Source organism: Anguilla anguilla, chromosome 19, assembly GCF_013347855.1.
Source record: "Anguilla anguilla isolate fAngAng1 chromosome 19, fAngAng1.pri, whole genome shotgun sequence".
Classification (NCBI taxonomy): Eukaryota; Metazoa; Chordata; class Actinopteri; order Anguilliformes; family Anguillidae; genus Anguilla; species Anguilla anguilla.
This window is the reverse complement of record NC_049219.1, coordinates 18,267,739-18,280,595: the sequence shown is the minus strand read 5'-3', so window position 1 is coordinate 18,280,595 and position 12,857 is coordinate 18,267,739. Positions and strand designations below refer to the sequence as shown.

General features: G+C 49.3%; 1 protein-coding gene across 1 annotated transcript in view; it reads left to right on the top strand.

Moving 5' to 3' along the window:
- Nucleotides 1-913: 913 nt before the first annotated feature.
- The window catches only part of grip1 (glutamate receptor interacting protein 1), a 126,240-nt gene continuing 114,296 nt past the window's right edge, over nucleotides 914-12,857 (top strand). Inside the window, exon 1 of the mRNA XM_035401459.1 lies at nucleotides 914-1,378. Coding sequence (XP_035257350.1) covers nucleotides 1,324-1,378 — 55 coding nt within the window. The 5' untranslated portion in view covers nucleotides 914-1,323. The remainder of the gene's footprint in view (nucleotides 1,379-12,857) is intronic.

Below are 12,857 nucleotides of genomic sequence, written 5' to 3'. Positions count from 1 at the left end.
GCCGCTTGCATCGCGCGGGACAGAGATTTCCACGGGGCTCAGTCAAGCGTCTGAACAGGGTGATTTATGAGTGCCATATTTACGCTTTTAGGAGAATAATTAGCCGGGGTGAATCATTATCACAATTTTTATTTTTTGCCATTAGTGCTTTTTTGTTAAACGTAGTCTATCAAAGCTCGGCTCGTTTACATTGTATTGATGAAGTTCTAATTGTTAGTGTAGTGAATCTCCGCTTAATTAAAAGATGAAGGTGTTGTGAGGAATTTCAATGTGCGATACACAAAGGGATGCGTTTATCAGTGTTTTACCAGGTGGTCAGAGAATGAATATGCTGAAATTCATCACGAATCAATGGGGACACAGCCAGGTACAGTATGTTCAGTCACTGGACACTAAGTTAAGCTCTCGATGCGTCTCTGAAACCTTTATTTCTCTCCTGCGAAGACCCCTATTCTCTGGATGCACAGTGCCTCTTTCAGCAGTTTGCATAAAAGGTGCACTACAAATAAAGTTTTATTAAGTGACTATTCATTGGAGTTTACATTTCGCCTCCACCGCCTGTAAATTAGATTTAGTTATGAAAACTGCAATCATTGCGATACTGTGCTAATGCAGGACAGACTGATGATAGAGCACAGGAGACATTCGTTGGGGGGTTGAGCAGAAGGATGCAGGGGAATGTTTAATAATGTTGGGGAAGGTTTAAAAATGTTGGGGAGTGTTTAATAATGTTGGAGAAAGTTTAAAAATGTTGGGGAGTGTTTCAAAATGTTAGGGAATGTTTAATAATGTTGGGGAATGGTTAATAATATGCATTTAATTCTGTTTCATTTTGTTCAAGGAATTTTAAACTCAGAGGACGTAGTCGACTGCGTCGCTACACTTATGAATGAATGAATGAATGAAGCTTTTCGGCTGCCTTATGGCGTGGAGCAGACCATTCCCCAAACCGAAGACTCGTACAGCGATTCAAACCCCCCTTGGATATCACGGGGAAATTAAACCTTTTTCCTGTGGGGCGTGGTTAACTTTAAACATTGTTCAGGTAGTGCGTGTTCACACGTCATTTTGTTAATTACCGCATAGGTAATCCAGTCGCGACCTAGGGCAGTGGGAGCACGGTACGGTGGGCGCTCGCTCACTCGTCTCTCAGTTCTCCCTCCCTCTCTCCAAAACGAGGCTGTGGGGAGACACGGCATTGAATTACACCGGGCAGAGAGCGAGGGAGAAGACGGGGGTCTGTACCGAAGAAACCTGTGCACAGATTGAAATGCGCCAGAGATTTACCTTCGAAGCGTTCTGAATGCTTACGCGGTCGGGGAAATGCCGGGATGGAAGAAGAACATTCCTGCCTGTCTCCAGGCTGAACAGGAAGGAGGTAGGAAACCGCGTTGGCTTTTTAATTCAAACATGTGAAAGTGTTCGTTTGCTGCGCTGTTACAACTGAGTGTACAAAGCTACGATCTCACCTTCTCTCGGCGGTGTCCGCGATCAGCAGGCGGTACAAAGTTGTTTGTTCGAATCCAGTTTTGCTCTTTGATTTCCAAACAAGGCATTACGTGTTTGTCGTATGAACAAAAACATGGACGGTTTTATTCACTTTGATTTAACAGCAACTTTTGGTGTGAGGCCGGCTGGCTGAGAGCTCTCTTAGAACGCCAGTGTTGTGTTACAGGGCCTGTCTCCAGAAGTGTCTATTCAGAGAAGTGGCTTCATGCACTTGTTTTCGCTTTATAAAAGGTGTTCACCCCACAGGCTGGGGACGCTATTTGAATGTTATTTACAAACAGCGAATATGGTGTTGATTCCGTGTGTGGCTGACATGGGAAAGTTGTTCAGACGCATGATTGTAGGACCGCGACGCTCCAGCTTGTTGCAATCTCGTGTGTGCAGTGCTTCCAAACAGTCAACTGGCTTGCCCTATAGTAGTGTGTTTTTAAAGGTAGGGCTTGAGAGTACGGTATGTATTTTAAATTAAAATTTAGATAAAAAGGCTGACCGAAACCATTCATACATTTATTTTATATTTTAACACAAAATACACCTGCGAGTGTGTAACCCTGCCGTGTGCAGTGTAAGTATAAGCACGCGCTGCATCTGAATCGTTAAATTAGTCCATTTGATCGATAATTGTTCGCTTTTGTACAGGAAGTGCATATTTTCATAGCTGTCGGGCATGAATTTCTGGCTGTTATCACCATTTCATATTCCGGAATGCCGACTGCGTGCTAAAAGAACACGCAACCACTGCCCACTTCTTTTTGAAGACCCGGCACACATAATTGACTTTCTACTTCATGGGGAAAAACTACAACTGGTACTACAATACGTCATGTTTCTTGAGCACAACCAACCAGATAGTTCTTATGAAAAACGTGGCTATTCCGCATTTAGTCAATGTGGCAGCATACACAATATCACGTCGGCAATATCCTTACCCAAACGGGCTATAGCTTTCTGAAAGGGTGATGCTGCAAGAAAGTGGGTTTGATAAATCGGTTTTCCCAGTCCCATCTGCACGTCGTTGACTATTTCAAAGGCTACCAGAGGGTAAAACGCAAAGCGACACACTTTCTGTGAGGCTGTGGGTGGAAGCGGACTGTTCACGCGCACTGGAGCAGGCGCGGCGCACACCGCACATCCTGAACAGATGCGTCAGTGTAACGATCTGTGTCCGCGATCAGCTCATATAGATAAAAATAAGATCGGGGGATGAGCCAGTATGTTTTAACGGATGCCCGTTAAAACCTGTTCTTCGCGGCCCATTACAGTCGTGTTTAGCATATGCAAAAGTTGTGATTGTTAATACCTTAACTTCAGCCTTATTCATAAGTGGAGCTGAAGTTGAATTTCTCTTCAAACTTGTGAAATGACACGAACACCCCGATACTGTTAATTAAGGAACTGTTAAAATGGATGAATAAATAATTATGTTTACTGTGTATAAGTAAGAGTGCCTAGAATCTAGAGACATGGTTCCCAAATCTCTGCTCTGGTACACACCGGTGGGTAGTGGTACAGGTTCTGGATTAGTTGTGTCAGGTGCTTGAGGTGCGCTCGTAGCTGAGGATGGTGTATTAGTATCATGCCGAATGGTAACCTGTGGCTGAAAAGGCTGTCTGTCTGTATTTGATGTTGATCAGGTGTTCTGTTGCGCTGAATATTTCATCCCCTCTTTTCTGTTGTTGTGTGAAGATACTTCATTTGTATTTCTACTCTTGAAGAATGACCTTACGATCACCATGGTCCCCTAAACCAGCGTCCCCCATCCCTGTTCATTGCTGTCTGAACTCTGGGCTAAATGTGCTGGCAGATGTATAAAATAATACGTACATTGAAAGTTTCATGTTAAATATGCTTAGAGGCGCGTTAAGATAGAGGGGGACACTGGGTGATGGGCTCAGTGTTGGGTTGCGTGTTGGGCTCAGTATTGGGTTCGGTGTTGGGCTGGGTGTGAGTTACACATATACAGGTTGGTCAGGAACATGAGCTGAGCCTTGGTAGGCAAAACCACGGCATGGTTTTGAATCGTGTAGTACATGCGCGCAGTTTGTCAAAGGATGTTATCGTGAGGCATGTTCACTGTTAATCTACTGTGTGCGTGTGCGTGTGCGTGTGCGTGTGCGTGTGCGTGTGTGCGTGCGTGCGCGCGTGTGTGCGTGTGTGCGTGTGCGTGCGCGCGTGTGTGTGTTGGGGGTTGGCAATTAAACAAGTAGTTGCATATACCTGTACCAAAAATGTTATTGTAAAAAAAACTCCAGTAGTTTCATTCTGTCCCTTCCATTCTGCTGGAATGAAGGCGCCCCGTTGCTGAAGTCATTTCCTGTAGTAAACGCAGGCGTCTCCTCTTCTCATGATGTCTCGGGAGGAGTAAAATGGCTGCCGGTGGGTGCTGCTCAGTATTGCATGTCTCTGTCTCCCTCAGAGGCCTTTTCTGCTCTGTAAACACACACCACACGGCGTATGGCCTCATGAACACGGACTCCCTAAACCAGACGCCCCCCCTAAACCAGACGCCCCCCCTAAACCAGACGCCCCCCCTAAACCAGACACCCCCCCTAAACCAGACACCCCCTTTAACAGCTCTGGAATGGCAGCCGTTGCCGTTGGACACGGTTTGGACTGACGTTTGGGGAATCCGCCTCCCTTCTCTTCGCCTTTACTGTCTTTAAGTCCTGATCATACAGCCGTATGTAAATCCTGAATAATGAATCCAGGCCTACAGAGAGCCTTCCGTAGCATCCACATTCTCTCAAAATGCTTTGCGTTGTACACATTTAGTTTGTACAATATTATTGCGGATATGGAAACATTCTCACTATAGATCGCGAAATTAGAGAGACGATTTAAATTGAAGAACGCAGTGAGCGAATCGGGGGTAAATTACTCGTTGGAGGAAAAATGTAAAAGATGTTGTGTTTGCAGATGACTTTGGTCTCGCAGGGTTTTTTTTATATTTGTTTTTAACTACAGAGAAAAAAGGAAATGGCATTTCTGCACTGGAACTGGGTTTTCATTTTTCTGTCGGTGTTCTCCATTTAAAGTGCGTTTCCCCAGGCAGTGTAGCGGGCTCTGCAAAGGTCCCATTAGCTGCGGATGAAATTGAGTCGATCCAAGACGCCTGCTGCACAGCAAAGGCACCTGGGTATGTTTGAGAGATGCATGCTGGGAAGCTGGACCTGCCTCGGCACCAGGGTCCGTTTGTCCGGGGGAAAGGTCACATGACCCCAGTGTGAGTCACTGAAAGCTGCTCGCTGCAGGATGTGGTGTCCTGTCCTATAGGAGAAGGGCCCGTGTGCTAGCGCCGAGCTAACGCCAGCGCTGTCCTGTCCTATAGGAGAAGGGCCCGTGTGCTAGCGCTGAGCTAACGGCAGCGGTGTCCTGTCCTATAGGAGAAGGGCCCGTGTGCTAGCGCTGAGCTAACGGCAGCGGTGTCCTGTCCTATAGGAGAAGGGCCCGTGTGCTAGCGCTGAGCTAACGGCAGCGGTGTCCTGTCCTATAGGAGAAGGGCCCGTGTGCTAGCGCTGAGCTAACGGCAGCGGTGTCCTGTCCTATAGGAGAAGGGCCCGTGTGCTAGCGCTGAGCTAACGGCAGCGGTGTCCTGTCCTATAGGAGAAGGGCCCGTGTGCTAGCGCTGAGCTAACGGCAGCAGTGTCCTGTCCTATAGGAGAAGGGCCCGTGTGCTAGCGCTGAGCTAACGCCAGCGGTGTCCTGTCCTATAGGAGAAGGGCCCGTGTGCTAGCGCTGAGCTAACGGCAGCGGTGTCCTGTCCTATAGGAGAAGGGCCCGTGTGCTAGCGCTGAGCTAACGCCAGCGGTGTCCTGTCCTATAGGAGAAGGGCCCGTGTGCTAGCGCTGAGCTAACGCCAGCGGTGTCCTGTCCTATAGGAGAAGGGCCCGTGTGCTAGCGCTGAGCTAACGCCAGCGGTGTCCTGTCCTATAGGAGAAGGGCCCGTGTGCTAGCGCTGAGCTAACGCCAGCGGTGTCCTGTCCTATAGGAGAAGGGCCCGTGTGCTAGCGCTGAGCTAACTGCAGCGGTGTCCTGTCCTATAGGAGAAGGGCCCGTGTGCTAGCGCTGAGCTAACGGCAGCAGTGTCCTGTCCTATAGGAGAAGGGCCCGTGTGCTAGCGCTGAGCTAACTGCAGCGGTGTCCTGTCCTATAGGAGAAGGGCCCGTGTTCTAGCGCCGAGCTAACGCCTGATTCAGCTGCTCAGGCTATACTGTCTGCAGTCAAATTTCATTATTTGAATCAGGCGTTTGTTGCCATGGGACGTGGACCTCGTTTGACCCCTGGGAGGTATGACGGGACTCCTCTCGGAGGGAATCTGGAGAGAGCCGATCGCTGTGTGTTCCTTTTGATCTCATCTCGCGTTTAACGGGAGAGTTTAGGAGCTGGGGTGCCATGCTGCAGTGTGGAGGCCTCTAATAACAGTAGAGATTCATTATGAAGTTTATTTTCCCATCTGAAACCATGGATGGGGTTAAGTGAGGGCTGGAGGACTGTGGGAAGGTGAGTGCCGCTGTCCTCAGGGAAAGTCCTGGTAAAATACCCTGTTTTTAAATGGTTTGGCTTCTGAAGGGAAAATAATTGGTCTTTCTGACTCTTCTCATAAGCTGCCATGAGGCAGCAAGTCCCAGCATGCCTCACTCCCCACGGATGAGGTATGAAGCCGGTATTCGCTCTGCTCCCTGGGGGAAGAAAAGGGGAAAAAAGGAAAAAGGTTTGCATGTTTTACACATGCTGAAAAATGTAAATTATTTTTCCCTCTACAGGGTACCATTCCACTGATTTTATTCTGCCCTTTTCTGGACAAGGAGCTGTTTCTTTTTTAAGGGCATTCCAAATACGTTTGTTATCGAGCGCATTAAAAAAACAACAGGAGTTGTCATTGGAGCAGGGGTTTCTAATGCTAGGCTAACCGTCCCTGCTGTTCTGCGCTACTGTAAAATGCTCAGTGTTACTGCGTTCCCCACAGTGCGGTACAGCTGTACTCCAGCAGACCTGACTGTCCTTCGTACACCACAGACTCACAGAATTAGAACACTGATGAGTTACAGTTAGGATGGTATGGTGTATGCTGTCTGGGCCTGGTTTCCTGAAGGTTTGTATTGCTAGCTTACTTAATGTTTTTTATTTATTTTGAGGGGGCGGGAGGGTCAAATTTAGTCTTGCCCAATTTGTCTTTCTCATGCTTTACTGTAATGCTTTTTTGTCAGTGTCCGTAAAAAGCATGCCAGTATTCAGTAAATATTTTCTGTTTTTACATTTCCGTCATCTGTAAATATGCTGGTGTTTAAGGTGCTGCCGTAATTGAATTAGACACCAGCATCTCAAACAGGGCAGAACACGCAGTTTGTGGGTAAAATTAGGTTAGATTAGGTTCACACTGATAGTTGAGGAATATTTGCAATTTGAAGTGAATTTCAGGCCAAAGACAGCAGTACCCGATTTGAGCTTCATATGTGAAATGTCTTCATAAACATGGATATGTCCATAGCAGGTGGATGAGTGCTAACAGAACTGTGTGGAGGTCTTTTAGATCTGTGCTATTGGGGCATGTAGTTGGCTTGGGCCTCCTAATCAGTGTGAGCTGTTTATTGTGCACTTGATTTATGAGCGAGGGTGAGAGATGAACGATTTGATATGATGAACTGCATGATGAATATGAGAACGATGACTCTGAGATCTGCATCCAGTCACTCCACAGAGCAGATATTCATTTCATAATTAAGTATTTTATATAGATTATGAATATTTAATATAGATAAAGATTAATAGGAGCCGTTGGGTCAGCAGATATTGGGTAGGACATCCGGATATCCGCCATGTGAGCGTGCATTTTTATAACCGCCCCGGGCATGTCTTAGATGTAACAGGACTAGTTTCCTTCAAATAAACCTCAGGGATGACTGCATTCAGTATTGATTCATCTTCATTGATTAGACCTGCTTCACGGAGGCAGGCTGTGGTTAAGAATGTGCTGTCGTGAAAATCGCTCTCATTTCAAGCCAGTTCAGGAAGAAAGCCTGCCATTTTCCCCTCCATTTTTCCTCTTTTTGTTGCATTGATCTGTCGTTTTGTCCCTTCGGAAATGATGTGTGTAGCAGTGGTGGGGAGGGGTAATGACTGTGTTTGTGCTAACAGGGTGGTGACAGTGCAGTCTGAAGCAGGAAAGCATCAGGGGCGGGATGGGCCCTGGCTGTGTTCAGCTGTGCTGTGTTCAGCTGTGCTGTGTTCAGCTGGTCTGTGTTCAGCTGGTCTGTGTTCAGCGTGTGCTGTGTTCAGCTGTGCTGTGTTCAGCTGTGCTGTGTTCAGCTGTGCTGTGATCAGCTGGTCTGTGTTCAGCGTGTGCTGTGTTCAGCGTGTGCTGTGTTCAGCTGGTCTGTGTTCAGCGTGTGCTGTGTTCAGCTGGTCTGTGTTCAGCTGGTCTGTGATCAGCTGGTCTGTGTTCAGCGTGTGCTGTGTTCAGCTGGTCTGTGTTCAGCGTGTGCTGTGTTCAGCTGGTCTGTGTTCAGCGTGTGCTGTGATCTTGGAGTAAGAGCGTTTGAGAAGCCTCAAAGACAGAGGGTGCTGTAGTGCCAGCGGACGCTCCTAACTGAGGCGTTAGTGTCTATGGGCAGGTGAGTCTGACTCTCACCTGTTGATGGATTCTTTCCAGTACTGCAGGTCCTTTCAGCCGCGGGGCTGCTATTTAAGAGATTACTCAGCTTTCACCGAGCACAGGGACAGATGGACGCCTATTAGTTTAGTGAAATGAAACAGTCAGCTGTTCTCATTCTCTTTCCAGCTCTGGTAAATGGCTGCATAGACGCACATTTAAATGAGACTCTTTCTCCCCCGTAAACTGAGCTCTGCGCTCAAGTGTGACGCTGCATATTATGGCTTATCACTGAATAGGAACCGCTCCCCAAAACCGATGAGTGGTTCGGAAAGCAGGAAGCAGCCATATCTGCAGGGACGTCAGGCTGTAAGACGCTAGCTAAACACAAACGCTATCGCAGAGGTTCCTTTCAAGTCAAAGGAGGAAAATGCTATCTGGAGATTCATGTAGAAAATAAATTTGAGAGTGAAGTGAATAAGAAAAAACTTTGCCAATAGATCTGGTGTTTATCACGGTAGATGTTGACTTGTGCCGAACATGAACCCGTCTTGTGAATGGCATGTCCACACGTTTTGGAGCTGTGATTGGATAACTGCTCATATGTTGCATGTATTCATTTGGCATGTCTGTCTCTGGGGAGGAAGTTGGGGTAGTTATTTGTAGAGTTTTGGGCAGGAAGAGGCACTATTGTTATTGTGCTTTGCATTATGGGGCTTTGAGTTTCAGCCGCTAGAGACTGACGCAGGGCCGTCATACACACAAAGCGTGAAGGTTCTGTGAGACTGTGAGATGTGAGGTCTTATGAGAACTGCCAGATAAGAGCCTAAAGAAACTGTGCAGACTGTGGAGAAATGGTGAGCTTGCCAGATTCGGGCCCGTTTGGAGTCACTGAGCGTGCTCAGTGGAACCGCGTCTGCCATTGATAAGGTCACTCAGTGTGGTCAAGTTCCTGTGGGCTCACACAGGGGAAGCGTGAAACGGTGAGGGCTGGTGAAGGAAAGCCTGTGCTAGACGCTGTGGAGGCTCCTGCTGCTCAGGACTTTATTTAGCAGCTGTCCTGCTGTGGCTGTGCTGTTGCCTCTGATACCAGTGAGGGGATTACAGACCTGGAGCGCAGGGTGGTGTTCTGAGCTGTTACTCCTCCACACCCCCACGCCTCCACACCTCTCTGCAGTGACACTCCTCCTGTGTTCTGAGCTCTTACTCCTCCACGCCTCCACACCTCTCTGCAGTGGCACTCCTCCTGTGTTCTGAGCTGTTACTCCTCCACACCTCCACACCTCTCTGCAGTGGCACTCCTCCTGTGTTCTGAGCTCTTACACCTCCACACCTCCACACCCCCACACCTCTCTGCAGTGACACTCCTCCTGTGTTCTGAGCTCTTACTCCTCCACGCCTCCACGCCTCCACACCTCTCTGCAGTGGCACTCCTCCTGTGTTCTGAGCTGTTACTCCTCCACACCTCCACACCTCCACACCTCTCTGCAGTGGCACTCCTCCTGTGTTCTGAGCTCTTACACCTCCACACCTCCACACCTCCACACCTCTCTGCAGTGACACTCCTCCTGTGTTCTGAGCTGTTACTCCTCCACACCCCCACACCCCCACACCCCCACACCTCCACACCTCCACACCCCCACACCTCCACACCTCCACACCTCTCTGCAGTGGCACTCCTCCTGTGTTCTGAGCTCTTACTCCTCCACGCCTCCACACCTCCACACCTCTCTGCAGTGACACTCCTCCTGTGTTCTGAGCTGTTACTCCTCCACACCCCCACACCTCTCTGCAGTGGCAGTGTTGATGTAAAGCCTGCAGGCCATCTTTTAAATCACCGTAACATGGAAGCATGCCTGGGCTGTAGCAGTGGGTGAAAGTGCGAGACGGATGCTTGTGTCTTCCTCTGGTGTTATCAGTATCAGTCAGTCCTCCAGGGCACTGTTCAGCGCTGCTGTAACTACCACACCCTTTAACACGGTGCGTGTGTATGTCTGAGCGTGTGTGTAAGTATGTGTGCACGTGTGTATGTGTGTGCATGTGCGCATGTGTGTGTTGGTGTGTGTGTATATTTGTGTGCACTTGTGCGCGCGTGTGTGTGGGTGGTGTTTGGGTGAAGGCAGGCGCAGAGGGGTTTAAAATGTCTAAATGCACGTGGGGAAATGGGCAGAACAGGACTCTAATGCTGACTCACGGACTCTCATGAGAGAGCTGGTTAATTCAGTTTACTGAGTAACATGATCATTAAGTGCTGATGTCTCCTGGCATTATCACTGATTTTATTTTATTGTGTGTGAGTGTGAGTGAGTGTGTGCGCATGTGTGTGTGTGCGTGTGTGTGTGAAATGCCACTGTATATTTATATAGACTGTTCATGTTTCAAAACTGCCAGTGTACGCACATGACATTTCTCACTAATGTTTCTCTCAGAGCTAATTTTATGTGCTTGTTTGTAATGAGAAGAGTATAGTGCATACACATTGAATTATGTATATTCAGTAATTCTACATATGATTGAAATGGTGTTATATTTATATGGATGATCGTATCTCCACCCTAATTAATCACCAGTGTATGTTTATGTTAATTAACAGGCTCATCAATGTTTCATAGTTTTTAGAGAGCAGAGCACACAGACCGGGGGGCAGGTGGGGGGCAGGTGGGGGTCGTGCGGTGGCTCATCTCTGGGGGGCTGTTCGCTTGGCAGACTCGTCACGTCCATGGTTTCCGCTCGCATTCTCTCCCAGGGGCTCCTGGGTAATGTGCGTGGGCTCTGATTACTGGGTCTGTTCCCGACTGCAGCAGTGTAAACGCGTGCGTGCGTGCGTGTGTGCGCGCGTGTGTGTGCGTATACAAGTGTGTGGCTGTTTTCCCAGAGTGCTGTTAGGAGCTGGTTGATCACTCAGAGGGCTGAGGTCTCTCTCTGTGCTTCTCTCCGCTCAGTAATGTCCATCTGTGTGCGTTTGGGCTGAGCTCGCTGACTGTTTTATATCGAATGAGCTCCTTTCAGACAGACGCTCAGCCAGGCGAAGTGAAACTGAACCAGAGGGAGAGGGAGTGTGGACCGGCTGGCGGAAGCATTGATGAGACACGTGGGAGGTTCGTCCCCTTGGAGACGGACCAGGCAGTCATTTCTGCACCTCTGTTGAACGTGCCTTGTGCTTAATGGGCGGTTTTTTGGCTTCTGTTCCACAGAGGGCGTGTCATGGAGAAGCGCATTGGAAAGGCCGGCCGTGTGAGGGTCTGGTTCTGCCCTGAGTGAGCAGCGCTGAACATTTAAAATCTCTCTGGCCTTCAGCACAGATGTGGTCCAGCGGGGCCGATTCCTAACTCAGGCCTGAGGGAGTTCTGTGCTGTGATTCGCTGGCCTCTGAGCTGCTGGTTAAGGGGGGGGACACATGCATTAGCATGCAGCATTGGGCCCTGTTACATGCTCCTGTAAGAGCTGGAGCCGTTCTCTCACCTGAGAGAAGCGTCCGCACCAGCGGAGTTCAGGGAAATTGTGTTCTGTTATAATTATCGTTTTGTGCATTTAATCATTGAACCCTCCAATGTGATCATGCCCGTCTGACCCTTTCCTGTTTCTCTAGCGGCGGCGTCCTGCCAGCTCGTTTCCGTGGCAGCGGTGGTGGGTCTCCACCCACAGGTACAAACCCCCAGCGTTTCCTCAGCGTTTTCCCCCCCCCCATAGAATAATGTGATCACTGAGGGTGCACTCCCCTCTCCCTCCAGTGATGGAGTGTGTAAGTGTGTAATTTAAATGCACGCTTGCATATTTGAGAAAAAGAAGGAATTTCATGCTTGAAAACATTCTATTTTCCATGATGCAGGGAGGCCCGGCCGGGCCGGGGGGGGTGGGGGTGGCGGGCTATGAGGTGCATGGGGGCCGGGGGGGGGAGCATGGGGGCCGGGGGGGGGGCATGGGGGGTGGGGGTGGCGGTCGTCTGTGAAAAAGGGTATCACCGTGCATATGGCAGCCAGTGTTTTTGGAATGCTCAAGACTGTCATCAGGGTCCTGTATTTATCATAAACTTTAACTTGAATTATTTATGAAGCATTTTTCATACACGTCTGTAACACAAAGTGCGTTAGATAAATAAAGCCATATAAACTCAAACTGGGTGCCACAAATAAAGCATGGTAGCCTTGATCATGCGCAGTGGAGGAGGCGCAGGTTTCGTGAGTGAGGGGTAGCGATCCTCCCATGGGGGCCTGCCCCCCTTAGGGTGCGGCATGGAGACCCCCCCCCCCCCCTCCGGGGGGATACGGCGGTCTGCGGAGCTGCTGTTAGTTTAGCGCACGTGGCCTCAGGTGATCTGCAGCCACAGCACAACGCATACATCAGCAGGGCTGGAGTCTGCCTGCCCTGCCATGTAATCATACCTCTCGCTCTCTCGCTCTCTCGCTCTCTCGCTCTCTCGCTCTCTCGCTCTCTCGCTCTCTCGCGCTCTCGCGCTCTCGCTCTCTCTCACTTTCTCTCGCTCTCTCTCTCTTTCTCTCTTTCTCTCTCGCTTTCTCTTTCTCTCTCTCTCTCTCTCTCTCTCTCTCTCTCTCTCTCGCTCTCTCTCCCCTCTCTCTCTCTCTTGGTTTCTCGGTTTCTCTCCCCCCCTCTCTTTCGCTCTCTCCCCCCTCTCTCTCTCTCTCTCTCTCTCTCTCTCTCTCGCTCTCTCTCCCCTCTCTCTCTCTCTTGGTTTCTCTCCCCCCCTCTCTTTCGCTCTCTCCCCCCTCTCTCTCTCTCTCTCTCTCTCTCTCTCTCTCTC